Genomic DNA, 27902 nt, shown 5'->3' with positions numbered 1-27902 from the left:
AGAAAAGCCTGAGAGTAAGGTTGTTAAAGTACAGTACGTTACATGCACCGAATCTCCCAGTTCTCGATGCAGGCTCTAGCAGAGATGTTGCAGCTGCTGGTTTAAAAGTTCTTATTGCACATCCTACGATCAGGATGGGTTCACAGGTCTTCCGGGCTCTTCAATCCCTGCAGTGCTGCCTCTGGGATGAAGTGCTGAGCTGAGAACAAAATGGCATCGACCACATGGCCTCTTTATACCCCCTTCCTGGCCTCTTCTGGTCTCAGCCGGTCACCTGGTCCTCAGCCTCTCTCTGCTGGCCGCTCTTAGGTGTCCGCCCTCCTGCTTTAGGTGTGTCTTTGGGCCATCAAGTGCCATTGTTCTACAGGGCTTCACTACTCCGCCTGTCCATAGCAATGCTCAACCACATTCAGAGAAATATTCAGCTTCCACACAGATTACAGATCTACACACAGACATTATATACTCACATAAACAGTGTACACAGGATCAGAAAACAACAAGCTCCCATTCAATACCCCACATGGCTCCCTTTTATACCAATTTCTGGGGCCAACACCCCCACGTAGGGGTGCAGCAGCGACCTGGCTGCTTCCCTCCAATTCGGTAATGTGACAGCTGCATTCACAGGTGTGTTGTGAGCAAGACACGAGAAGTCATTCTGCCGCTCTACTCTGCGCTGGTTAGGCCTCAGTTGGAGTATTGTGTCCAGTTCTGGGGGGCGCATTTCAAGAAGGACGTGGAGAAATTGGAGAGGGTCCAGAGAAGAGCAACAAGAATGATGACAGGTCTAGAGAACGTGAGCTATGAGGGAAGGCTGAAGGAATTGGGTTTGTTTAGTTTGGAAAAGGAAGATTGAGGGGGGACATGAGAGCAGTTTTCAGGTATCTAAAAGGGTGTCATAAGGAGGAGGGAGAAAACTTGTTCATCTTGGCCTTTGAGGATAGAACAAGAAGCAATGGGCTTAAACTGCAGCAAGGGAGGTTTAGGTTGGACATTAGGAAAAAATTCCTAACTGTCAGGGTGGTCAAACACTGGAATAAATTGCCCAGGGAGGTTGTGGAATCCCCATCTCTGGAGATATTTAAGAGCAGGTTAGATAAATGTCTATCAGGTATGGTCTAGACAGTATTTGGTCCTGCCTTGAGGGCAGGGGACTGGACTGGATGATCTCTCGAGGTCCCTTCCAGTCCTAGTGTTCTCTGACTCTATGATGCTAAGAGCAGGGATCAGGCAGTGACATGGTGGCTTTGGCAAACATGCTGGGCTTGCCAAGCTGCTAAAGTTAATTCTGAAACTCTGGAAGTAAAGCAGAAGTTGGAGCGGGAGGTACAAAGAGAAACTGTGCAGCAAGTCAAAAGGGTGCAGGTCCAGGAAACTTATAATTCTGTGCATGGTACCAGCTTAGTATGGTCATGGTTTAAGCTAGTAAGTCATATTTTAAAGACTAGGCAGTTAATCAAAGTGGTCTGAAACACGAATAACAAACCAACCACGGGGAGGGGGGTCCCCTTCCTGGAGCACACAGAGGAGCAATAAGGGGAAACGACACACACCCTCTCTGCTGTAACCCCATGATGGGCCAGTAAACAGATTATGTACCTGAATCTCGAGGCCAATGCCTGGAGACAGGGAGTGCGGGGTACACCTATCGGGCCTTAATCCCTTATAACAACTTACTTTTTGTGCCCGGGGTTTTTTAAAACCCTGAGAATATTTTTTTGTGTTTTCTCTGCAGGTGCTGTTAATCCGATGCCCACGGATGGTGGAAGCATTTGAAGGTCAACATAGCGTCATTTAAACAAGAATACATGTACAAACAATGGTTGTCCCACATCTGGTATCTGTCAACTTGACCTGTCCTCCCACGACTCAAATATTGTATGGGGAAAGAACCACTATCCTCCATTATCATCCATACACTGATCAGTAACTTGGACCATATTGTATGCATGGGTCTATCAAAATCAGCAAATCAGTGAATTAACGAAAACTACACAACAAAAAATTCAGGCTAGGAGCATGGCTATTCTTCGCTACGGAGAAGAAATACTTAAAATAGCGGATCAGGCTAAAAAATTAAGTGTTCATCATTGGTATGATGTATTTAAAGAATGGTCACCCACCTGAATCGTGGTCTTAAGCACAGCCTTACACCTCATCACAGTTATACTCATATTGATAGTGATTATGTTTATCATTATGTATTGTATGTGTCATTGATCAAAAAAAGTATCTCAAGTTGAAGCCGCAAGCCTATGTAAATGTCTTAACATATTGCCATAAAACAGTTACAGAATATTTAAGAATTAGCCAATGAGCCCATCGTAAAAAGGGATTTTCAGGTCTCTCCTCCACGTCCGATTCCCTTTCTATCTTGGGGTATGTCTACACTACCCTCCTAGTTCGAACTAGCGGGGTAATGTAGGCATACCGCACTTGCAAATGAAGCCCGGGATTTGAATTTGCTGGTTCACGAGGAGTAACGGTAGTTCGAACTAGGAAGCCTAGTTCGAACTACCTAGTTCGTGCCGCGTGTAGCCGCGCTGCACGGGGTTCGAACCAGCGGGGTTTTAAAAATGGCGGCGCCCCGCTTATGCAAATGAAGCCCGGGAAATTCAAATCCCAGGCTTCATTTGCAAGTGCGGTATGCCTACATTACCCCGCTAGTTCGAACTAGGAGGGTAGTGTAGACAGACCCTTGGTCTTCTCTCCTGAGCCTCTGGTCTCTCGCTCCGTCTCTCTCTCTCTCTCTTCCCTCCTCCTACTGCCTTCCCCCCTCCTGCCCCCTCAGCTCTCCTCCGTCTCCTGCCTCTCTCCCCATCTCTCTTTCTCTTCTCCTCCCCCTCTTGCACAGCGAGCGCGGAGCCCAAACAGCCGGCTGAGCGACTGCCTGTGAGCTCCAGCTGCCCCCCTGCACCATTTCCCTTCACCCCAGCACTGATCCTGCAACCTCCCAGTTGTCCTCCACCTCCCTCTCCCCCTCGTTCCCCCGCCCTCTCCCCGACCAGGGGGCGGGGCCTAGCCGTGTACATCACTGCCCCGCCCCCTTCCCCTCCCGCCGTTGCGCTCGGCTGACTTCTGCGCTGCTCAGCCGGGCCGCCACGGGGGAGCAAGCGGCACAAGCAGCCATTTGGGCCCCGCGCTCCCCATGCAGCACGGGGTGGGGCGGGGGGAGGAGGGCAAGAGCGCCCCCTAGAGGCAAGACTGTAACCCTACAGACTCACAGACATTGGGCTACTATATATATTATGTGACCACTCAAGAATTGTTCTTGCAGAGTCAAAAGGGGGACAATGTAGCACTGGAATTGGCATTTTGTGACTAAGTTAGTTATAATAAATGTATGTTATAGCAAGCGGTTTGGATTAAACTTAAATACAAGATGTAGTCTTAGAGGGTATGTCTACATTGCTTTCCTCTTTCGGGAGAGGAATGCAAATACAGACAAACGAAATTGCAAATGAGAAACGGAATTGAATTTCCTGCGCTTCATTTACATAATCGCGTCCGGCCACTATTTCGAAATACCCTATTTTGAGATAAAAAAACGCTGTGTAGACGCGGTTATTTCGAGAAAAATCCCTTCTTTCGAAATAACCCTTACTCCTTATACAATGAGGTTTAAGGATTATTTTGAAAAAGGGTTTTTTTTCTCAAAATAACCGCATCTACACAGTGTTTTTTATCTTGAATTAGGGTATTTCAAAATAGCGGACGGACACGATTATGCAAATGAAGCGTGGGAAATTCAAACCCGCGCATCATTTGCAATTTTGTTTGTCTGTATTTGCATTCCTCTCTCGAAAGAGGAATGCAGCGTAGACATACCCAGACAGGCCGGGCAGCTTTGTTAACTTAGCTCCTGCTCTGTTTGATGTTAACATATTGAAGTGAAGAGATGGAATGGTGTCATACACAGCGACACTAATATTAGGCAAGGCCTTGTAGTAGATGGAAAGAAGTTGAATGTTGGGCGACTTTGTAACTTTGTTAAAGTGACTAGAAGTAGCCTGTGTTCCATGCTGCAATTCTGTACATGGATTGTTTGTGTGAATGAGAGAGAGAATGTTTTAGGAGCGATAAGTGCGAAGGCCACTGCACGCTCAAATGGTCAGAGGAGCAGCTGGAAACGCAGAAGCACCAAATAATAATCAACTAAGTGAAAGCGCATTGAAGAAGGAAATTGGATGGCGGCAGATTGACAAACCCTGAAGCGAGTGGCAAGCCTCCCTTGACAGGGAACCGATAACGACTTTCGCAGGCAGGACAACACCCCCGAGGGGGCGTCAATCTATGACTGGGGGAACAACTTCTTCCCGATAAGCACGTCGTAGGAAGACTGATTGCAATGCTGAATGGCTGATTAAGACCCGACGAGGCAAAATGCATAGACTCACATGGCAGGAAAGTCCTATAAAGGACGGGGTGTCTTGTCTGGTTCTTCGGGTTCTGTCCTGCAAAGACCAAGTGGCGGGATGGGCCGTGGCTATAGGCCGACTTGGCTGTCGCCTAGAGTGCTGCCTTCAACAGTGCCCGACGATGACGTCACCGGGTGCCCGACGATGACGTCACCGTGCGCCCGACAATGACGTCACCGGGTGCCCGACGATGACGTCACCCCACTGATGGTCCAGCAGGCGGGGCACCGATCGCACGTTCCACCTGGGGCGCCGGCTGCCGCAGCCTGCATCGGGCTCCTCCTGCCAAGTGGCGCATCAGTCCGGACTGACACGAACCCAGCTCCTTCCTCGCACCCAACCTGTCTGGTCAATAGATTGGGTCGCGCAACACACTGGTAGCTATTCCATCAGCAGGACGTGTGTGTGTGTGCGTGTGTGTGTGTGTGTGTGTGTGTGTGTGTGTGTGGCGTGGTGTGTGTGTGTGTGTGTGGCGTGGTGTGTGTGTGTGCGTGTGTGTGTGTGTGCGTGTGTGTGTGTGTGTGTGTGTGTGTGTGTGCGCGTGTGTGTGTGTGCATGCTACTTTATTATATTATCAATAAATGTGGCATGTTGCCTTATCCCCCTGAAAAAGATCCCCTGTGCTTCTTTTAAGCATAATAATGGGGCTTGCTAGGAAGAAGATGACTGGCACACGCTCCGGAACTTGTTCCCCCACCAGCCCCGCCACCGGGGGCTGAGACGCTGCCCTCACTCAACCCCCTCTGGGCTGCGTGGAGGTGCCATCCGGGGCCAGGCAAGCCCTGCTGGGCCAGGGGGAGGCTGCCCGCCGGCCCTTTCCCCAGCACCAGCCTGCACCCGCTGCTAAATGTGCGAAGGGTCAGAGCAGCCAAACAGCTGACGGCACCAGGCGCTTCCCCAAAGCAGAGCCATGACAAGGCCAGAAAGGGGAAGTGGCCCATTCACCCAGATTTCTCTCCAGCCTGGGATGAAATCACTCTCCCCGGAGCCAGCGGGCACAGACGGCAGCTCGTCGGGCCGGGCGCTGCTCCTCCGGCGGGGGATTTCCTAAGGCAGCTGCTCTCTGAGAAGGTAACGTTTCCTGCTCCTCCAGCCCCGTTCGGGACCCCCGGCGGGAGCGTGTCGTGTCCTGGGGGGCCCTTGCGGCTGGACTCGGGGATAAGGGGGGTGTCATCGGGCACTGCTTGGGTGCAGGGTGGTCCCGGGGTGACATGCGGAGACCCAGAATGCAGCACAGTTCGGATCCTATCAGAGGACAGCTCGTCGGGCTGCAGGCTCAGGCCGGGCCCGGGGGTGGCGTTCCAGCGGGGAGCCAGAGCTAAGGAAGGGAGTCGGTGAGACACCAGCTGGGCGTTAGGCAGCGCAGGCCTTTGGAAAGGATGCGAGGAGTGGGGAGACCTCGGGGGGGGGGAAGTGACCCCACGCAGACACCTGCCGGAATCCAGCACAAGGAGGGGACCCGAGAAGGTCGGTGGGAAGCTGGGAACCCCACCACGGTGCTTCTCAGCACTGGTGGCCCTGGATGGAGCCAGGCATGGGGAGAAGGGTCTGCTCCCTTATGGGGAGTTTCTAGAGCCACAGACACCTGGCACAGCCCCTAGGTCCTGCCTCCCCTAGAGCGGTGTGCACCCCCTGGCACCCGGCTGCCTCTGGCAGTGACCCAGGGCTGTGTGCACCCCAGGACGGGCCCCTGGGCACCTTTGCCAGGACCACAGAGAGGACGTGTCCCCGCGGGGGAAGGAGAGAAATGGGTCTTCCCGTCAGCCTACAGGAGCCTGCTGAAAATCAGGCTCGGCCGCGCACCCTCGGCCAATAAAGGCAGATTCTCTGCTGCATGGTTGCCAGAAGTACCAGGAGCTAAGAGGGGTGAAGGGACAAGCGGGAGACTGGTGAATTGAAAGGAAACGGGCTGCCTGGAATCCACAGGGAGGGTGTTAGCAGCCCTGTTCTGTGCTGCTAGCTAGAGATGAATGACTCCACCGTCCTGGCCTTTCACTTGTACTTCTCTGCTCTGGAGGTCCCCAGTTCAGCCAGTGGGCAGGTGTCATCCCACTTCCATGCACAAGGTACAGCTAACCTGCAGAACTCCCTGCTGCAGGGTTGGGCACCGGACAATTCCCAAAGGGCCTGAGTAGCTAACGGGAAGTTGATGTTGGCCAGTCGTGGGCTCCTGCAGGTACGGCTTGCATCTCCCTGGTGTGCTCTTCCTCCTTGGTTGTGGGGGAGGAGAAGAAGGGAGCTGTGGCCAGAGACTCCCCCTCGCTCGTTCCCCTGCTCCCGAAGGAATGGGCTGCGTGGGAGGGGCCCGTAGTGCTGCCCCCCTGGGGCTCCAGGAAGGCAGTAATGCATCATGGAAGGTGTAGTCCAGCTGGGAAGCCCATCCCAGAGAGGTGAATGGAGACAGGTGGCCCTTCAACTACAACTCCCAGGATGCATTGCCACTGCATTTCCAAATTGCCAGGTGCCCCGGTTTTTCCCCTTTCCCTGGAATGCAGCTGGGGGGCCTGTCCTGAGGCAGGGGAGCCTCTGGGGCGGTGCTTGCCGCAGTGAGATGGGTCCCAGCTGTAACACGTGGGGCTGAGACCTGTGGGTTTGCATTGGACCCATCTCTCATATGTCACAGCGTCACTGAGAGACCCTAACCCCAATCAGGCCCCATTGCGCTGGGCTCTGCCCAGACCCACGGTCCCTGCCCCAAAGAGTTCATAAGCTAAGGCTGTGCGGGCTAGTGGGCAGAGCACCGGCCTAGCAGTCAGGACAGCAGGCTTCCATTCCTGGTCTGGGGAGTGACCTCAGACAACTCTGTGCCTCAGTTGCCCCATCTGTAAAATGGGGATACTGCCCTCCTTTGTAAAGCGCCTTGAGCGTGCGAGATGAGGCGCGCTAGACGGGAGCTGGGTATTCCCATCAAATCAAGCTAACGGGGGGGGGGGGGGGCAGAGACCACGAGAGTTGCTCAGGATCATGCAGAACTAGGAGCAGCCCCCAGACCACCTGCATCTGTGACTAGTGCCCTAGCCCCTGGACCACCACAGCCAGCACCGCTAGAGGGGTCAGACCCAGACCCCCAGAGCCTTGGGGCTGTTCAAACCCACATTCAGATCCGAATGCCACAAGTGGTTCTTGGACCACCCACAGGCCTCACCCGCGTCCCAGCATCCCTTGCTTCAGAGAGCTGCCAGAGAAACCCAGGTGAGCCGACAGCCTCGCCGGGCCCCTGGACGCAGGCTGGGGGAGGGTAGCTCCATGCTCCAGAAAGGGGTGTGGCTTCAGGCAGAAGGGGCGGGGCCAAGGGCAGCCAACTATCACTGGCACCTGGACCATGTTGCCTACCCCCAGCAGTGCTTAGAGCACGCCATGCACTGCCCACGCCTCCTCCGGCAGCCCTAAGAACTGCCCGGAACATGCCACGCAGTGCCCACGCCTCCTCCGGCAGCCCTAAGAACTGCCCGGAACATGCCACGCAGTGCCCACGCCTCCTCCGGCAGCCCTAAGAACTGCCCGGAACATGCCACGCAGTGCCCACGCCTCCTCCGGCAGCCCTAAGAACTGCCCGGAACATGCCACGCAGTGCCCACGCCTCCTCCGGCAGCCCTAAGAACTGCCCGGAACATGCCACGCAGTGCCCACGCCTCCTCCGGCAGCCCTAGGAACTGCCCGGAACATGCCACGCAGTGCCCACGCCTCCTCCGGCAGCCCTAAGAACTGCCTGGAACATGCCACGCAGTGCCCACGCCTCCTCCGGCAGCCCTAAGAACTGCCCGGAACATGCCACGCAGGGCCCACGCCTCCTCCGGCAGCCCTAAGAACTGCCCGGAACATGCCACGCAATGCCCACGCCTCCTCCGGCAGCCCTAGGAACTGCCCGGAACATGCCACGCAGTGCCCACGCCTCCTCCGGCAGCCCTAAGAACTGCCCGGAACATGCCGCGCAGTGCCCACGCCTCCTCCGGCAGCCCTAAGAACTGCCCGGAACATGCCACGCAATGCCCACGCCTCCTCCGGCAGCCCTAGGAACTGCCCGGAACATGCCACGCAGTGCCCACGCCTCCTCCGGCAGCCCTAGGAACTGCCCGGAACATGCCACGCAGTGCCCACGCCTCCTCCGGCAGCCCTAGGAACTGCCCGGAACATGCCACGCAGTGCCCACACCTCTTCCGGCATCCCTAGGAACTGCCCGGAACATGCCACGCAGTGCCCACGCCTCCTCCGGCAGCCCTAAGAACTGCCCGGAACATGCCACGCAGTGCCCACGCCTCCTCCGGCAGCCCTAAGAACTGCCCGGAACGCGCCATGCGGCACACCCCCATTCCCCAGCAGCCCTAAGAACTGCACGGAACATGCCACTCAGTGCCCACGCCTCCTCCGGCAGCCCTAAGAACTGCCCGGAACATGCCACGCAGTGCCCACGCCTCCTCCGGCAGCCCTAAGAACTGCCCGGAACATGCCACTCAGTGCCCACGCCTCCTCCGGCAGCCCTAAGCATTGCCCGGAACATGCCACGCAGTGCCCACGCCTCCTCCGGCAGCCCTAAGAACTGCACGGAACATGCCACTCAGTGCCCACGCCTCCTCCGGCAGCCCTAAGCATTGCCCGGAACATGCCACGCAATGCCCACGCCTCCTCTGGCAGCCCTAAGAACTGCCCGGAACATGCCACGCAGGGCCCACGCCTCCTCCGGCAGCCCTAAGAACTGCCCGGAACATGCCACGCAGTGCCCACGCCTCCTCCGGCAGCCCTAAGAACTGCCCGGAACATGCCACTCAGTGCCCACGCCTCCTCCGGCAGCCCTAAGCATTGCCCGGAACATGCCACGCAGTGCCCACGCCTCCTCCGGCAGCCCTAAGAACTGCACGGAACATGCCACTCAGTGCCCACGCCTCCTCCGGCAGCCCTAAGCATTGCCCGGAACATGCCACGCAATGCCCACGCCTCCTCTGGCAGCCCTAAGAACTGCCCGGAACATGCCACGCAGTGCCCACGCCTCCTCTGGCAGCCCTAAGATCTGCCCGGAACGCGCCATGCGGCACCCCATCATTCCCCAGCAGCCCTAAGAATTGTCCGTAGCATGCCACGTTGTACCCTTGCCTCCCCCAGCAGCCCTAAGAACTGCCCGGAATATGCCACGTTACACCCCTGCCTCCCCCAGCAGCCCTAAGAACTGCCCGGAATATGCCACGTTACACCCCTGCCTCCGCCAGCAGCCCTAAGAACTGCCCAGAATATGCCACGTTACACCCCTGCCTCCCCCAGCAGCCCTAAGAACTGCCCAGAATATGCCACGTTACACCCCTGCCTCCGCCAGCAGCCCTAAGAACTGCCCAGAATATGCCACGTTACACCCCTGCCTCCCCCAGCAGCCCTAAGAACTGCCCAGAATATGCCACGTTACACCCCTGCCTCCGCCAGCAGCCCTAAGAACTGCCCAGAATATGCCACGTTACACCCCTGCCTCCCCCAGCAGCCCTAAGAACTGCCCAGAATATGCCACGTTACACCCCTGCCTCCCCCAGCAGCCCTAAGAGCCACCAGGAATGTGCCATGTGGCACCCCAGGCAGCCCTAAGAGCTACTTGGAACGCACCACGTGGTACCCCCGCCTCTCCAGGAAGCCCTAAGAGCCACCCAGAGCCACCATGTGGCATCCCAGGCAGATCTAAAAGCCACCCAGAACGCACCAGGTGGCACCTCCGCCTCCCCAGGCAGCCCTTGAGCCACCCGGGGCATGCCATGTGGCATCTCCGCATCCCCCAGCAGCCCTAAGAACTGCCCGGAGTGTGCCACGTTGCACCCCTGCCTCCCCCAGCAGCCCTAAGAACTGCCCGGAGTGTGCCACGTTGCACCCCTGCCTCCCCCAGCAGCCCTAAGAACTGCCTGGAGTGTGCCACGTTGCACCCCTGCCTCCCCCAGCAGCCCTAAGAACTGCCTAGAGTGTGCCACGTTGCACCCCTGCCTCCCCCAGCAGCCCTAAGAGCCGCCCGGAACGCACCATGTGGCAACCCAGGCAGCCCTAAGAGCCACCCGGAACGCGCCACATGGCACTCCAGCTGCAGTTTAAAGGGCTCGGGGCTCCGAGTGCCTTTGCTGCCATAGTAGCCGCTGGAGTTGACTCACCAGGGCGTGGGGCAGTTGCCCCGTTCCCCGCCCCCACAACTGACAGGCCTGGTGAAAACGAAACTGTAAAACCAGGGCAGGAGCACAGAGAAACGAAACTTAGTGGCAAAGCGTGTGGGGAACCAGCTGGGACCCTGCAGGGAGACGGGACCTTCACTTCCTTCTCGGCCCTGCAGGCTCTCTGGCACCCTGCCCGCCTGGGTCAGCGCGGTAATGTGGCGGTCGTCTTTGGCGCCAAGTTGGGACAAACACATAGGCCCCTAATTCCCAGTGGGATGCCCTGGGTGGGGGCGTATCCCCCACTGAGCTTTGCCATTAAGCCATGAGGGGGTGGATGGTTTTCCAGCGGGGAGCCCCGAGCGGACCAGGTGGCAATCGCAACTGGCCCGTCCTACCCCCCGCACCGCAAACTCGCACCCTGGAGATGGCTGGGAAACGCAGATGCTGTTTGCAAAGCAGGTCGGAAAGTTGTCACCGTCACGCCTGCCCAGATTTCACCTTTTGGAAAAGGCCCGGCCTGCGAAAAAATCACCAAATTAAACCACAAACATTTTCCAGTAAAAAAAAAGTTGTGTCAAAACTCGTCGCACTTTCAACTGGCTTCGTTTTCCAAGCCTCATAGACTCATAGACTTTAAGGTCAGAAGGGACCATTATGATCATCTAGTATGATCCCCTGCACAGTGCAGGCCACAGAATCTCACCCACCCCTCCCAGAATAATCCTCTCACCTAGATCTCAGATATTGAAGCCTTCAAATACTTTGAAGACCCCAAGATGCAGAGAATCCTCCAGCTGTGATCTGTGCCCCATGCTACAGAGGAAGGCGAAAAACCTCCAGGGCCTCTGCCAATCTACCCTGGAGGAAAATTCCTTCCCGACCCCAAATATGGGGATCAGCTGAACCCTGAGCATGTGGGCAAGACTCATCAGCCAGACACCCAGAAATTCTCTCTAGTAACTCCTATCATCCCTCCATTGACCTATTTACCTCTGATAATGAATGGTCAATTAGTTACCAAGATCATGTTATCTCATCAAACCATCCCCTTCGTAAACCCATCTAGTTTAATCTTGAAACCAGATAGATCTTTTGCCCCCACTACTTCCCTTGGAAGGCCGTTCCAGAACCTCACTCCTCTGATGGTTAGAAACCTTCGCCTAATCTCAAGTCTAAACTTCCTACTAGCCAGCTTATATCCATTTGTTCTTGTGTCCACATTGGTATTAAGCTTAAATAATTCCTCTCCCTCCCTGGTATTTATCCCTCTAATGTATTTAAAAAGTGCAATCATGTCCCCCCTCAGTCTTCTTTTGGTTAAAGTAAACAAGCCAAGCTCCTTGAGTCTCCTTTCATAAGACAGGTTTTCCATTCCTCAGATCATCCTAGTGGCCCTTCTTTGTACCTGTTCCAGTTTGAATTCACCCTTCTTAAACATGGGAGACCAGAACTGCACACAGTATTCCAAATGGGGTCTCACCAATGCCTTGTATAACGACACTAACACCTCCTTATCGTTACTGGAAATACCTCGCCTAATACATCCCAAGACCGTATTAGCCTTTTTCACGGCCATGTCACAATGGCGGCTCATAGTCATTCTATAATCAACCAGGACTCCGAGGTCCTTCTCCTCCTCCGTTACTTCCAACTGATGTGTCCCCAGCTTATAACTAAAATTCTTGTTATTAATCCCTAAATGCATAACCTTACACTTCTCACTATTCAATTTCATCCTATTGCTATCACTCCAATTTACAAGATTATCCAGATCTTCCTGTATGATATCCCGATCCTTTTCTGAATTGGCAATAGCTCCCAACTTTGTGTCATCCGCAAATTTTATCAGGATACATCCACTTTTGGTGCCAAGGTCAGCGATAAAAAGATTAAATAAAATTGGCCCCAAAACTGGAGCATTCCATGCCTGGGGGGAAGCGTGTGGTCTTGTCCCCAGCAAGCAGCTGGCCTGGGCCAGGGATAAAAGCCTGCGACGGCAGCTTTGGGCCTTCGCTGGAGATCTCAGGGTCTGTCTTTGCTAGTGTCCCAGAGTGGAGGATGTAGATGGTAAAGGGTGTCCATAGAGGGCCGTTTGCAACGTACTCTATCTTCAGTACTACTAGCACTCCCATGGGCATAGCATCAGCATTGCTCCTCACCTCTGTTTATCCCTAGACCTAGGGATAAACACAGAACCTAGACCTCCCAACTCTCCTAACTAGATCACCTAACTGCTAGGCCATCCTGCTCTCAGACTCTGAGCCATCCCCATAACGACATCTGGGCCCCGCCTCAGGCCAGGGGGCCAGACTAGACCTCTCTGGCCCCTTTCACCCCTCCCTTTCTGTGGTTGGACCTAGAAAACGGATTAGTAATGCATCAGGTGCTGTTCTTCCTATATGCCCTAGGTGCTGCCGTTTCAACAAACCACATAGACCTCAGTAGGCACCGCACCAGGGCACGTCTACACTAGGAAACTAGTTCGAAATAACTAAAATCGATTGAATAACTCCCAATTTTACAAAATCGACCTAGTGTGTCCACACTGCGGGGAAGCCTCATAATGAGTCCAAGGCAGGCTCCGTGAATGCGGATGCACCATCTCGACTTAGCGCCCCAGGAAACACTGGGGAGTAATTCGTTCAAATGACTCTGGGAAGTCGTTATTTCAAAGTAGCGGCAGCGGAGGGTCCACACTAACGCTATTTCGAAATAACGATTTTCAAAAGAAGTGTTATTCCCTGAGGAAAGCGGGAGTCCAGATTTCGAAATAAGCGGCCCGTTATTTCAAAATAATGGGTTTGGTAGTGTGGACACTCTGCTTATTCATTTGACCTAAGGAGGGTTATTTCGAAATAAAGCCCTAGTGTAGACCAGGGCCAGGAGTGCTTAATATTGTATGGATTACAGAGAAAAGATGACTAATATTCCAATTCACTGAATCCTTAGACCTTGAAAGGGCAAACTTCTTAAACCTTTGTACTCCGAGTGGAGCATAGGTCATCTGCAAGTCTCCTCCACTTTACTCTGTCTTGAGACAAAACTTCCAGCTGACTCCAGGAGTGCCCCAGTTGTTGTCTTTCAGTCTCAGTAAATCTTCTCCACGTTGTCCGAGGTCTTCCTCTTTTGCGTTTTCCTTGCGGGTTCCATGGGAGAGCTTGGCGGACTATGCTGGAAGATGGTTTTCTGAGAGTGTGGCCTCGCCAGCCCCACTTTCTTCTCTTGATTTGAATGTCAAGTGGTTCTTGTCCTGCGCTGTTCCAAAGCTCCTCATTTGTGACAAAGTCTTGCCGTTTGCTGTGAAGGATGGACCTCAGGCATCTGTTTAGGAATGTCTGTAGCTGGTGATTTGAAGACTTTTTAGTACGCCAGGTCTCGCAGCCATACAAGGGGTCTATTGAAAGGGCAATAGATTAGTATAAATACTGACTTCAAGTCTAAAAAAGGTACTAGGTCATGAGCATTGGTGAGTAAAACCCACTTCATCAGATGAGTTGAAGTGGAAATATAGAATCCAAAGGATATGTAACAGCAAAGGAAGCTACCTGTCAATTGTAGGACCAGTGTTAATGAAGCTAATTAAGTCAGGGTGGATGAGTTTCATTCACAGCATTTGAAGTGAGGATGCGAATATCAAAGGCAGGGAAGTTGTCTTTGTAGTGCGATAACCAGTTAAGATCTTTATTCAAGCCTAAGTGGATAGCGTTGGAACTTATAAATGAACCCCAGTTCCACCGGCTCCCTCTGTAATTGGATGATAAAATTCTTTTGTAGAAGTAAGGCTGCTTTTAAATCCCTTATTGAATGTCCAGGGAGGTTAAAATGTTCTCCTATACTATAGGTGTGTGTGTGTGTTCATAGAATCATAGAGCTGGAAGAGACCTTAGGAGGCCATCAAGTCCAGCCCCCTGCTCAAGGCAGGATCGATCCCAATTAAATCAATCCAGCCAGGACTTTGTCAAGCTGAGACTTTAGGGATGGAGACTCCACTACTTCCCTAGGGAACCCATCCCAGGGCTTCCCCACCCTCCTAGTGAAATAGTTTTCCCTAATATCCAACCTGGACCTCTCCCACCAGAGCTTCCAAACAAGCCATGCAGAATGGTAGTTTTGTCTAAGGCCTCTCATTGGCTGCCCAGAACTAGTGGGTTGTCCAATCAGGAGGGGGTCATCTCTAAGCAGCAGGTAAGTGACAGGTGAGGTCTCCAACCAACACCCTCTCTGGAGGGGTCTGGTTTAACAAGGCCATGGAGCTAGGTTACGCTCCCCCGCCCCCCACACACACGCAATGCCCCACGCCCCCGTCCCTGGACCACAGGAAGGCCAGGCACGTGTTTTTCCAGCTGCGGCGGAGTCACTGTAGAGAACAGAATCCAGATTCTGGTGGCTGCAGTGTGAATCCGGAGTAACCATGCAGGAGTCAGCGGCGTTCCTCTACCCCGGTCCTGGTTCAGTTGAGAGCCAAATGTATCCCGTTGCAAACAAAAGCCGTTTGATGGGTGTTCAGCATAATCCAGGTGAGATGAGTGGAGTCTTGGCCCCAGGCCTTGCAGGCAGATGACCCTTAGTCTGAGCAGAGGGGCCAAGGATTCGCTGGGCCATGAAGACTACATCTGGTTGGGGTTGCAGCACAGCGGAAGGGCAGCATGGAGGAACCCTGCCCTACTGCTTCTCAGCCTGCATCGTATCTGTGGTTTAAAGCAAACCAAAGGCAGTACTCTTCACACAACCTGTGGAACTCCTCGCCAGGGGATGTTCTGAAGACCAGGACTTTAACAGGGTTCGAAAAAGAGCTAGATAAATTCATGGACAATAGGTCCGTCAGTGGCTATTAACCAGGTTGGGCACGAATGGTGTCCCTAGCTCCTGTTTGTCAGAGGCTGGGAATGGGTGACAGGCCCTTATCATAAAAACTAACCATCCCACAAGAGCCTACTGAATGATCCTCTTTTCCGTTCCACCAGGATCTTCCATAACCTCGCCCAGCGGGAGCAGCCATGCCCTTCTTACTGCAGCTTATCTTCCTGGCCAGCCACGTCCAGCAAGGTACGGTGCCAAGTATAACCCTAGCAATAATGATCAATGACGTTCTGTGCTGCCCTTCTCCCCCCGCTGCCTGGCACAGCTCACGGTTTGGACCATTGGGAAAAGGCTAAATAATCAGGCAGAAAGTATCATAATCCTGCTCTATAACTCCTGGTACACTCATGCTTTGAGTACTGCCTACAGTTCTGGTCACCCCAACTCAAAAGATGTATTAACAATGGAATTGCACCAGGAAGGGCGCCATGGCTCCTTCCCCACCCTGGCACAATAAATGCAGAAGTGGGGGCCAGCAAGTGTACCCCAAAACCTTATCTACCAGGCTTTGGCATAAAACTTCCCCCAAAATCTTAAAACCCTAGATTTTGGGACTAGAACTTCCGCTGCCACCACCCAAATATTAATAAATAGACTAGGCAAGAGACTATTTGAGAAACTCACCCTGAAAATAAAAATCAGGGCACACAATTAACCAATGCCAGGTTAATAAAAAGGAAGGAGAAAGAACTTTTATTATTACAACAATATTCCTGTTGCAAGCATAGTGACTAGATGGAAAGATAACAAAATATACACTTGGAGAGACGCCATGGGCCTAGAACTTAGTTACAAAGAAAAGCCAAAACATCTTTTGAATAGTGCTCAGATCTCAGACCCCATTCCCAAACCTTAAAACAATAAAACCGAATGGATTTATCTAAACTTTACCCTACTTACAGAAAGTGAAGGATTGTTCCTTGGGGAGAGAGGCGTGTCTGTATGCCTCTCTCTGTAGCTGCAGAGGAACTCTCAGAGAGACAAAGGAGGGAAAAACCCAAATTCCTTTGTCCCAGTTTGAAATTCCGACCTACATTCCTATTGGCCACTCTACCTGGCTAGGTGTAGTTAACCCCTTAGTCCCCAGGCTGCTGGCTAACCCGCATAATCATGACAAAGGGCAACAAAAATGATTAGGGGGATGGAACAGCTTCCATATGAGGAGAGATTCAAAAGACTGTGACTGTTCAGTTTGGAAAAGAGGCGCCTAAGGAGGGATGTGATAACGGTTAATCAATGCATGGAGTGAAGAAAGTGAGTCGGGAAGTGTTACTGACGCTGTCTCACAACACAAGAGTCAGGGGTTACCCACTGAAATGTATAGACAGTGGGTTTAAAATAAACAAAAGGAAGTATTTCTGCACACAGTGCAAAGTTAACTTGTGGAACTCCTTGCCAGGGGACGCTGTGAAGGCCAAAGCTATAACAGGCTTCAGAAAAGAATATTAGCCAAGATGGCCAGGAATACATGCCCCTGCTCTGGGTGTCACTAGCCTGGAATGGGTGACAGGGAAGGGGTCACTTGATGGCTACCTGTTCTGTTCATTCCCTGTTAACCCCTGGCATTAACCACTGTGGAAAACAGGACACTGGGTTAGCTGGACCATTGGCCTGACCCAGTGTAGCTGTACTTGTGTTCTAATCCCGAGCTTGGCGCATTCTCTCTCCTAAGTTCAGGAACAATGCCGGACTGGAGCCCTATATATTCTCCCAGGGCAGAACTCCCTGGTTTTACACAGCGTGGGTGGAAGTAGAATCAAACAACGGAGCATTTTCTGGCCCTAAAGTTCTGAACAAACCTTAATTAACCAATCTTTTTGCAGCAGGTGGCATTAAGTATTTGTATTTCTGTTACACTTAGGACACAGAACACAGGTGGTGCGTCTTTATCCCCATTTTACAGACAGGCAAACTGAGGCAATGAGTGACAACACCCCAAACTTCCTGATTTTGGACGCCCAGCTTCTGGGCCCAATAAAAGCACCAGCCGCTCACTCTAGGACAAATTCCCGACTGGGATGACTCTGTTAACTTGAACGGAGTTACCCCAGGAACCGGTTTGGCTCCTTGACTTTAAGGGGAATTGTGGCTGGTTGGCGCTTCTGAAAATCTGGGCCCAAGAGAGATGCTCAAGCCCCTGCCCCTCTCCCTGCCCCGCAGACTTACACACAGAGAGACACGGCAGATGAGTAGCGATGCCAGAACGGAAGGGATCTCTACCCAGGGATCTACTGATGGCCTGGGTAGATTTGCTCTGTCCTGACTGAGTTTTCTGCTTTGCCTTACTCCCTCTGTCTGTTCCCCTCCGTCTGCTGCAGCCTTTGGCTCATGGGGAGTCAACTACCCCGAAACTCTGCATGGCGTGGAGGGTTCCTGTGTCCTGATCCCCTGCACCTTCAGCTACCCAAGCACGGTGACCCCCGCGAACGGCATCGTGGCCATCTGGTACAAGGGTTATGAAGAACAGCGCATCGTCATCTACCACTCGGCCACTCCCAGTGAGGTTGACGGCCAGTTCCAGGGCCGTACTGAGCTGCTGAGCAGCCCAGCCACTCAGAACTGCACCCTGCTGCTACGGGGCCTGAGGCCCGAGGACAGCGGGAAGTATAACTTCAGGTTCGAGATCAATGAGGGCGACCGCTGGTCAGACCTACGTGGGGTGACGCTGACAGTTACCGGTGAGTATGGAGACGAGCTGGCCCGAGGGGCTGAAAGTACACCTGCTCCAGTGTGTGTCATGAGCCCTGTACTGCTGCCAGCCGTGGGCGAGTCTCCTGCAGCTCCTGCTTTTGCAGCAGCTGAGTTCTATCCCCGGTGCTGCCATGAATGTCCAAGGGTACAGCACCATAGAATCATAGAATCATAGAATAATAGGACTGGAAGGGACCTCGAGAGGTCATCGAGTCCAGCCCCCCGCCCTCAAGGCAGGACCAAGCTCCATCTACACCATCCCTGACAGATGTCTATCTAACCTGTTCTTAAATATCTCCAGAGAGGGAGATTCCACCACCTCCCTTGGCAATTTATTCCAATATTTGACCACCCTGACAGTTAGGAATTTTTTCCTAATGTCCAATCTAAACCTCCCCTGCTGCACTTTAAGCCCATTACTCCTTGTCCTGTCCTCAGAAACCAAGAGGAACAAATTTTCTCCTTCCTCCTTGTGACACCCTTTTACATATTTGAAAACCGCTATCATGTCCCCCCTTAATCTTCTTTTTTCCAAACTAAACAAGCCCAGTTCACGAAGCCTGGCTTCATAGGTCATGTTCTCTAGACCTTTAATCATTCTTGTCGCTCTTCTCTGTACCCTTTCCAATTTCTCCACATCTTTCTTGAAATGTGGCGCCCAGAACTGGACACAGTACTCCAGCTGAGGCCTAACTAGTGCAGAGTAGAGCGGCAGAATGACTTCACAAGTTTTGCTTACAACACACCTGTTGATACAACCTAGAATCATATTTGCTTTTTTTGCAACAGCATCACACTGTTGACTCATATTCAACTTGTGGTCCACTATGACCCCTAGATCCCTTTCCGCCATGCTCCTTCCTAGACAGTCGCTTCCCATCTTGTATGTATGGAACTGATTGTTCCTTCCTAAGTGGAGCACTTTGCATTTCTCTTTATTAAACCTCATCCTGTTTACCTCTGACCATTTCTCTAACTTGCTAAGGTCATTTTGAATTATGTCCCTATCCTCCAAAGAAGTCGCAACCCCACCCAGTTTGGTATCATCTGCAAACTTAATAAGCGTACTCTCTATCCCAATATCTACATCATTGATGAAGATATTGAACAGTACGGGTCCCAAAACAGACCCTTGAGGAACTCCACTTGTTATTCCTTTCCAGCAGGATTTAGAACCGTTAACAACAACTCTCTGATTACGGTTATCCAGCCAATTATGCACCCACCTTATCGTGGCCCTATCTAAGTTATATTTGCCTAGTTTATCATGATGGAGGAATGAACTGGCAGCGCTGCTAGCCCATTGCAGATACCCCAGAATATCCCGGTTCTTTCCATCCCTAGGTGCCCCCAGCAGCCCGACCATTGCTGCCCCAGACGACATAAGGGAGGGCACGAGAGTGAACTTTACCTGCTCCAGTCCATACGCCTGCCCGTACGACAGCATCACTCTGCAGTGGAGGGGCTACAATGCTCCGGGCGCCACCGTAGTGGGGACGGTGCAACTAGACACGGCTGGGGCCCTCCGCCAGGAGACCCTGGTGACCTCCTTGTCCTGGCAGGACCACTCCAAAAAACTGTCCTGCCAAGTATCTGTGGGCGCTAAGCAGGCAGTGGGGGAAATCGCTCTGCAGGTGAAATGTGAGTAGCTCAGACGCGGGCCGTGCGGATGGGGAGGGAGGACCAGCCACTCCGGCCGCGGTTTCTCCATTGCCCAAGTCACGTCTTAAGAACAGAAGAAGTCTTCTCTGCACACAATGCTGCTAGTTGTGCTCTGCCACCCTCCCAGAAATTCATGGCTGGATTCAAATGGGCGTCTGGGCTCCCTAAATCCTCTTCCAAGCTTGACTCTGTAGTTTAGAACAGAGTTGTCAGACCTGTAGATGGGGAGAAAACAACATGGTTTCTGGAAAGGGAAATCCTGCCTTACTAAGCTGCTAGATAAAAAATAGTCTGGTAGCACTTTATAGACTAACAAAACATCTAAGAAGCGGGCTGTGCCCACAAAAGCTCATGATCCCATCGATCTGTTTTGTTTGTCTATAAAGTGCTACCAGACCATTTGTTGGTTTTTAAGTTTATCCTGTACAGTGACGCAGTGGGGGGGCTGTCTGCTCCCCCCCCCCCCCCCCCCCCCGCGCTGCGATGTGTGATTCCCACTGACACATCCACATGTGGTGATGTAGTGTCAGTTCCTTGCGGGTTGCTATGCTGTGGGCTGTGGCTGACCCCTACTGGCTGGTGTCCAGAGCACTGCCTAGCAGGTGCACTGCCTAGGTCACATAGACAAGGACCCAACCGGTCAGACCGGTTGAGGGCAGCGAGGGAACTAAGGAAGTGAGTGTGCAGGGGAAGGGGAATCTGGGGCTGGAACCATGAAGAAGACAGACTAAGGAGGGGGCTAGGAATCTAAGGGTCCAGGGACCCCATCTCAAGGGGGTCTGAGGCATCCTGGCCCAGACTCCTGTAGCCACATCATGTCTATGCTGTGCTGTACCCTGGAGAAGCAATACACCCCCTCTATTCTACTGGTGGGTGGAGTCTGTTCTTGCTGCTACGGGGCTGCAGGATTGGAGGAACCCCAACTCACCGTCATACAGACTAACTTGGCTACCCTCTGAAGCTTCTGAATAATCTATTAGAGCATGGGTTCCCAAACTGGGGGGGCGTGACTCCCTGGGGGGGGCGTGAAGAAGTTCCAGGGAGGGCCTGAGGCGACCCAGCCTCCCCCATCAAGTTTTGCTCCTCTTAGCCGATGGGGACTGTGCGGCAGCCACGTCCTCCCCATGGCACTGGCTTCCTGGGCCCAGCCCGTTCCAGTCCCTACTCATGCTGCTGCCTCCTTTCCGGGGGGCGGCGAGGCCCCAGGCTGTGCTGCCCAGGGGGCGCGGTTTGGAAACAGCCTGGAGTCCCGGATCCAGCCTCCCGCGATTCCCGTCTGTGGCGGCGCCCGTCAGGTGCTTCATTCCTCGCCTGCCACTTCCTTCCCCTGCCGCCCCTGCAGACGCCCCGAAGGGCACCAAGGCGTCGCTCAGCCCCTCTGCGAAGAACATCCGGGTGGGTGACAGCGTGACGCTCTCGTGCAGCGTGAACAGCAGCTTCCCCGCCGTCACCGCCTACCGGTGGTACAAGGGCGAGGCCGCCCTGGCGAGCCAGCAGAGCCTGACGCTGCAGAGCGTGACGCGGGACGATTACGGCCCGTACCACTGCGAAGCGGAGAACCCAGTCGGGACCGGAGTGGCCGAAGCGGTTGTGCTGTATGTTTTCTGTGAGTATGGCAGACGGGGGCCTCGGGTCCCTTCGGGATAATCCACCGGTGGGCCGGGGGAGATTGGCGGACGCTGCCCGTCCACCGGCCTGGCTTCCTGTGGTTCTCACTGGCCACGAATCACTGGTCCCGGTCAGTGGACACTGCGGGGAGCCGTGCCGGTGGAAGCGCCACCTCAGCAAAACGGCTCGTGGCCTGCTCGTGGATGAGCGGCGTGACGCAGGCCGTGGGTTGCCCGCCACGTGGTTTCAAGGTGACCACGTGCAGCAAAGAGGCCTAAAACCAGTCCCTCATCTAGGCCAGGATGGCCAGAGACGGGTGTTGTCACAAACCAGCAAAATTCTCTCCACCCTAATGCAACGGACCGCCTACCCCAGTGGTTTTCGCTAGAGTTGGCTGGGAACTTTGCGAGGAATGTGGAGTTGGGTTTGTTTGGTAATAAAATGCGGATTTGTCAAAACCCAAACCGTTTGCAAAGCAGGGTCGGTTGGAAGGACTCTCGCCACTCAAAAACGTAACAGGAAACATTTCTGAAATGGTAATGCTGACCAGTGTTGACGTGTTGACATTGGAGTGTTACCATTTTAAAGCCGAAAATGACTTTTTTTTTTAAAGGAATGTTCATACATTTTGACTAAAAAAGTTAAGGGGCAAAGGTCAAAATCAACCCAAAACAGGCCATTGACCCAAACCAATTTTTTCTCCTGTTCACAAAAATTTGAGATTTTGACTTTTCGTCCCAATTCTGGACAGGAACATGTTTTTAATGTCTCCGGGGTTTCCCTCGACCCTCTGGTTAGATGGGAAAACTGTTTCATACTCAGCTTGATTGATCACCCTCATGTCCGAAGGCCTCGCATGCACCAATGATCCTACCCTTTGGGAGAAGGAAGTATTGCTAGTTCTCTTTCACACATGGGGAAACTGAGGCACAGAGCAAGTAAAGGACTTGCCCAAACACAGCACGCCTGAAGTGTAGGAACAACTGAGTCCCAAATCTCCTAGGACCCAATGAGGTGGATTAACCACAAACCCAGCCTTCCTCCCCATTTACTCTTGCATCCCAGAGAGGATGGCGTCTTCACGCAGCGCGCAGTCAACCTGTGGAACTCCTTGCCAGAGGATGTGGTGAACACCAGGACCTGAATAGGGCTCAAAAAAGAGCTGGACATATTCATGGAGGTTAGGTCCATCAATGGCTCTTAGTCAGGATGGGTAGGGACGGTGTCCCTGGCCTTTGTTTGTCTGGAAATGGATGACAGGGGAGGGGTCATGAGAGGATACCTGTTCTGGTCAGTCCCTCTGGAGCACCTGGCACTGGCCACTGTGGGCAGACAGGACACTGAGCTAGGTGGACCTTTAGTCTGACCCAGCCTGGCCGTTCTGATATTCTTAAAGTTTTATAACTGTCTTCTTGAATCCGGATGGTGTCCCATTCGTGGCTGGAAGCTTGACCCTCAGTAGCCCTTCAAATCGGGCTGCTGCCCTCTCATGGATGCAGGAAGTTGGGTAGGCTCAGCTGGGTGTGTCCCACGTGCCCCGTTCCCTGACTCAGCAGGGGTCCGGAGCACTGGGGCACCTCGCCCTGTTCTCTGCCCGTGGCGCAAAGCAATCTAGCGCCCCAAAGGCGGTCACATTGTGGGGTGACTCGGGCAGGGGTGAGGGGGTGGCCGGGCGGTGCTGTTGGTCCACGCAATGCCGGTCAGACTGTCCGCCCCTTCTAGTGTTAACCCACCCTGCTGTCGTCCCCTGCAGCTGCCGTGCTCTCGGTGACTCCTTCTGCGGAGGCCCGGGAAGGCCAGAGGGTCACGCTGAGCTGCGACGTGCCCGGCGACGACAGCCAGGACCTCACCTACAGCTGGTACAAGAACAACGTCTGGCTCAAGGCAGGCACGGCCCGCGCCCTGGTGTTTCACCAGGTGGCCGCCAGCGACACCGGCTACTACGCGTGCAAGGCGCACAACGACAAAGGGAGCGAGATGTCCCAGGTCGTCGGGCTGAGCGTGTTCTGTAAGTGTGCCGCCCAACGCGCGCGCAGCTCCCGCCTGGGCACAGACCCACAGGGCCCTAGAGCAGGAGGGGGCCTCGCGAGAGCACCGGGTCCAGTCCCCGGCGCTCACGGCAGGACCACGCGCCGTCCAGATCAGTCCTGAGGTGTCTGGCCAAGCTGCCCTGCCATATCTCCAGCTCTGGTGATTCCCCAACCCCCCCACGCCACAGGGCACCGGGATCATGAAGGGTTAATCGATGATGAATCGATGGGAGGAGCTCGCCAAGGAGAGGGGCAAACTGCAGAGCTTTGCCCACGGAGGTCTCTGGGTGAAGGAGAATGTGGGTGGCCCACAAGCCCCCTCCCCCGCTTGGAGGAGGCTAGCCCCATGGCTCCTGCCCCTGCCTGCCCCCCCACCGGAGCCCCTGGGTGCCAGCCACCCCGCAGTGCCAGGCGCAGCGCTGGGCACTGAGTTCCCACCAGGCTGGGGGCCAGGCCGCGATTTAGGGGAGGTTTAACGGGGCAGCAGGAATCACAGGCGGGGGAGGCTTTGCCTTCCTAAACCGCCAGTCTGGCCCCGCCCACGCTCTGGCCAGCGTACGTGCAGGAAGTAGGGATGTGGGGGTAGCGTGCGGCACCCCCAGGCTTTGCACCCAGCTTCTCCACACCCAGGCCCCAGCCCCGCTGCCAACCTGCCGCTGACTCCCCCAGCCTGGGGTCACGGCCTCTGGGTGGACTCTCCGGGATCCCCCCCCCTCGCCACCCCCCAGAGCCCAGGCCGCCAGCTGTGGCTGTGGTCTGGGAGAGATGGCCACCCTAGGAGAGACCCCCCCGCCTGGGCGATGGGGGGGGCAAACAGGTGCGATTCCCCCCTTCTTCCCCCTCAGCGCTTCACCGCCCGGCTCGGCACAGCCCCAATGCCGTGTCTCCCTTCCCCCCACAGACCCCCCGCGGGCGCTGGCGATCGCCTTGTTCCAGGAGACGCAGGAGGGGCGGCTGGCCATCGTTCACTGCACGGTGGACAGCCACCCGCTCTCGGCCCTGGCCCTCTACCACAACGGGGCCCTCCTGGCCAGCAGCAGCTCCCATGCCGCCCCCAACCAGCGCCTCAGCGTCACCGCCTCCCACAACTCCCTGAAGCTGGAGCTCCGGGACGTGCTGCCGGAGGACGACGGGCAGTACCGGTGCACGGCGAGCAACGCCTACGGCAACGCCACCGCCGTCCGGCTCTTCCACGCCCAAAGTGAGTGCACCCTCGGGGGCTCCCGCTGGGGGGGGCTGCCACAGAGCGGCCGCTCGCCCCCTCCCGGATTTGGGGCCTTCTCTGAGGAGCACGGACCTCCTCACAGTGCAGACCCTGGGCCACGTGGTCTCAGCACCCCAGCCAGCTGGCGCTAACCTCCCTCCCCGGAGGGGGACAGGGGCAGGAACGGAGTACAACTGACTCTTCAAAATGGCCCCAGTACAAGAGAGACCCCTGCCCCCTCGGGCGCCTAACACCCATCCTCCTCCAGGGGTCATATGCCTCTGGCCCCAGCTTCATGGCCTCTGCCCACCAGGTTTTCCCTGGGTTCTGGGCCCTCTGGTTCCAGGCCTCCCTTGTCCTTCAGCCCAGGGTGCGGCGGCACGTCGGGTTCCCCTGCCCCCCTGCACCCCCATAATGGCATGGACAGACTCCCCCAGCCAGTAGAATAGAGGTGGTTTATTGCTTCTCCAGGATACAGCACAGCACAGATGGAATCTGGTTCCAGGGCAGGCCTAGGATGCCTCAGCCCCCCTTGAGATGGGGGAGTCTGGCCCCCTAAATCCCAGCTCCTTTCCCTAGGCTGCTTCCTCCATGATACCAGACTAAAAACCGTCCCTTCCAGCCCTGCCCTCCAGCCAGGAGCTGGCCTCCCCTCCTTCCTTTGTTTCTCTCCCTGGGAGGAAACTGGTCGGACAGGTTGGGAGCCCCTTGCATAATGACTCATCCCCTGCCCTGCTGGGCCGTGCTACAAACAGCAGCCAGTGGAGATCACCCACAGCCCACCGCCCAGCAAAGCAACCAGCAAGGTACCTCCCACTACGTCACACAGGGCAACCCTCAGCTCTCTCTTACCTGGCTCTCCTCCCTTTCTCTGCCTTGGGCGCCTTCCTGTGTGAGCACCGCTCTCTTCCCAGCTGGGCTGGGGCCCCCGATGCTCCTGGCCACTCCCACCCCCTCCGCAGTCAAACTCACAAACTCACCGAAAGCTCCGAGCCGGTGCAACATGGCCACCGTTGTTTGTATTTTTCCAACGTCTTCATGCGTTTGGCTTTGAGAAATGCCAGCGTTTCGTTTCCCTTCCTTTCACGGCCTCCTCTCTTGACCGAAATCACGTGGGCGCTGGGCGGAGTGTTCCTTCCCCGCTCGCTTTTCCCTTTCCTCATTTTTCCTTTTTCCACTCGGTGACGTGTCCCGTCTTCCCCCCCGTTTCAGACCAGTTAGGCTATGTCTAGACTGTAGGGATCTATTGGAAAAAGCTACGCAAATTGTGCTCTGTAATTTGCGTAGCTTTTTACAATAGTTTTTTCGGAAGAGGCTTTTCTGAAATTTGGCCGTTCTACAATGGAACAAATTTCGGAAAAGCCTCCTCTTTCGAAGGATCCCTTATTCCTCGTGGAATGAGGAATACAGGGATCCCTTAAAGAGCACTTTTACTCTTCCGCCAAAAAAGCGGAAGAGCAAACTCATTCCCTGCATGCGGCGGCGTTTTCCTGGGATACACCCCCGCAGCGTAGACATAGCCTTAGAGAGCAGCAAAAGGGAAAAAAAGAAGAGGAAAGTGGAAGGGGGAGGAGAAACAACCTCGCCAGTTTGCTCATCCAGTTGGATACACAGAGAGGGAAGGAAAGAAGAGAAAAAAGAAAAAATACCCAAAATCTATAGTTTCCAAATTTAAGGAATTTTTACATCTTTGAAAATGAAAATGAAACCAAAATGTCACTGGGAATAAACAGAAACATTTAGTTCTGGTTAGAAATTTCGTATTGAAAAATGGCATTTTGCTCAACAACATAATCCCTTTTTAGCAAATCCCATTTTTTTCAGTAGGAAAATCTTTGGGATAAAACATGTGGGCCAGCTGTAGCTATAGAGTGCTCACGGACTGATGCTTTCAACTTACTTTTCTCCAGTCTCCTGGATCGGGCCTCGAAGAAGCTACAGCTGATGACAAATGCAGATGTTTGGGTTCTGGCTAGGTGGGGAGGAAGAGAGCGTGTTCTGGTGCTGAAATTCTTATTTCTGAGCCAAGATGCTTCATACCGGCCTGGTGTCTCCTTAGAGAATTCTTTTCTTTTCAGCTGTCTCTGGAAGGATCCTATTACTTTGATTGGAAAAGCCAGGGGCCTCCCTTGCAGAACTAGTCAGAAAACGTTTGGAGGTTTTTTTCCTGTTGGAAATTTTGAGTTTTTACCCAAATTTTTTGATTTCTTGGCAAAAAAACTGAAAAATTAAACTTATTGATTGAAAATTTTCAACTACAGCCTGTCCCCGAGTTGCGAACGGTCGACTTACGACCATTCGCATTTACGACCGAAGCTGTTGTAAATGGCGGACCCCAAGTTAAGAACATGATCTGCACTTACAAACAGCATGGTTGCGTGCAACTCTTTGAGGTCCGACTTACGAACAAACCGAGTTACGACCAATTGCTTGGTCCGTAACCGGTTCGTAAGTCGGGGAGAGGCTATAGAAGCCAAAAACATTTCAGTTTGGAAATATAGTGATGGTACTTTATGGGAATTGTAGTGTAGGGGCTTCATGGTCCCTTTCACTTCTACAGTCCAGAATCCCTGGCCAAACCACAATTCCCATGATGCATCCTGGCTCCCTTCTTGCTGAGCGACCACAGGTGCATCATGGGACCTCCTGGTACAATGCATCACAGCAGATATAGTTTCACTAGGGAACCCAGCCCACAGAGAAGAATGGGGGCAGGAGATCCCAGAACTACAACTCCCATGAGGCACTGCAATAGTATCACTTCATCAAAGTGTTTCAGCTTTGGCCATAAACTTCTCTGGGTTTGGATGTAGGGTTGCCAGGTGTCTGGTATTCACCCGGACAGTCTGGTATTTTTGCCTCCTGGCCAGTAAAAAAAAAATCAGAGAATACTGAACACCTGAGATGTCCGATATTTTCTGATTTTTTCCCTGGCTAGGAGGTGAAAATGCCAGGCACCTGGCAACCCTACAAACACTCGGTGCCCGGCCTCCCGCCCCCCCCCCCCCCCGACTCCCTCCTGGCCCCCAATACCCCCAGCCTCCTGACCCCAACTTACCTGGTTCTGCAAGGCTGCCAGCACAAAATGGCTGCTGGCAAAAAGACCCAGAGGAAGTAATGCAATCCCTGCACTCACTCTTAAAGGGGACATGCTGTTTTAATGCTGTTTTATTTAATTTTTTTTTCTTTGCTTAATAAGTCTTGGAGTCCTTTTTTTTTTCTTTCCTTCAACAGAATGTTTTACCTGTGTTTTGGGGGGGGTTTTTTTGGGGGGGGTGTCGGTATTTTTGTTTCAATCATCTGGCAACCCTAT

The 27902-nt window shown here is 53.8% G+C and overlaps 1 protein-coding gene across 2 annotated transcripts in view; it reads left to right on the top strand.

The window, feature by feature from the left end:
- The first annotated feature begins 4998 nt into the window (after positions 1-4998).
- Positions 4999-27902, top strand: part of SIGLEC1 (sialic acid binding Ig like lectin 1) — a 57795-nt gene continuing 34891 nt past the window's right edge. The window contains exons 1-7 of one of the 2 annotated variants that reach the window (XM_075931078.1): positions 4999-5492; positions 15499-15580; positions 17713-18072; positions 19430-19726; positions 21090-21353; positions 23109-23363; positions 24287-24586. In XM_075931078.1, the coding sequence (XP_075787193.1) occupies positions 15532-15580; positions 17713-18072; positions 19430-19726; positions 21090-21353; positions 23109-23363; positions 24287-24586 (1525 nt within the window). In that variant the 5' untranslated portion in view covers positions 4999-5492; positions 15499-15531. Of the gene's footprint in view, positions 5493-15498; positions 15581-17712; positions 18073-19429; positions 19727-21089; positions 21354-23108; positions 23364-24286; positions 24587-27902 lie in introns of those variants that run through there. The other variant, XM_075931079.1, reaches the window with a different exon arrangement.

The sequence above is a fragment of the Pelodiscus sinensis genome, chromosome 5 (assembly GCF_049634645.1).
Source record: "Pelodiscus sinensis isolate JC-2024 chromosome 5, ASM4963464v1, whole genome shotgun sequence".
In the NCBI taxonomy this organism is placed as follows: domain Eukaryota; kingdom Metazoa; phylum Chordata; order Testudines; family Trionychidae; genus Pelodiscus; species Pelodiscus sinensis.
The sequence above is the reverse complement of the archived record's forward strand: the minus strand, read 5'-3'. Positions and strand labels throughout refer to the sequence as shown.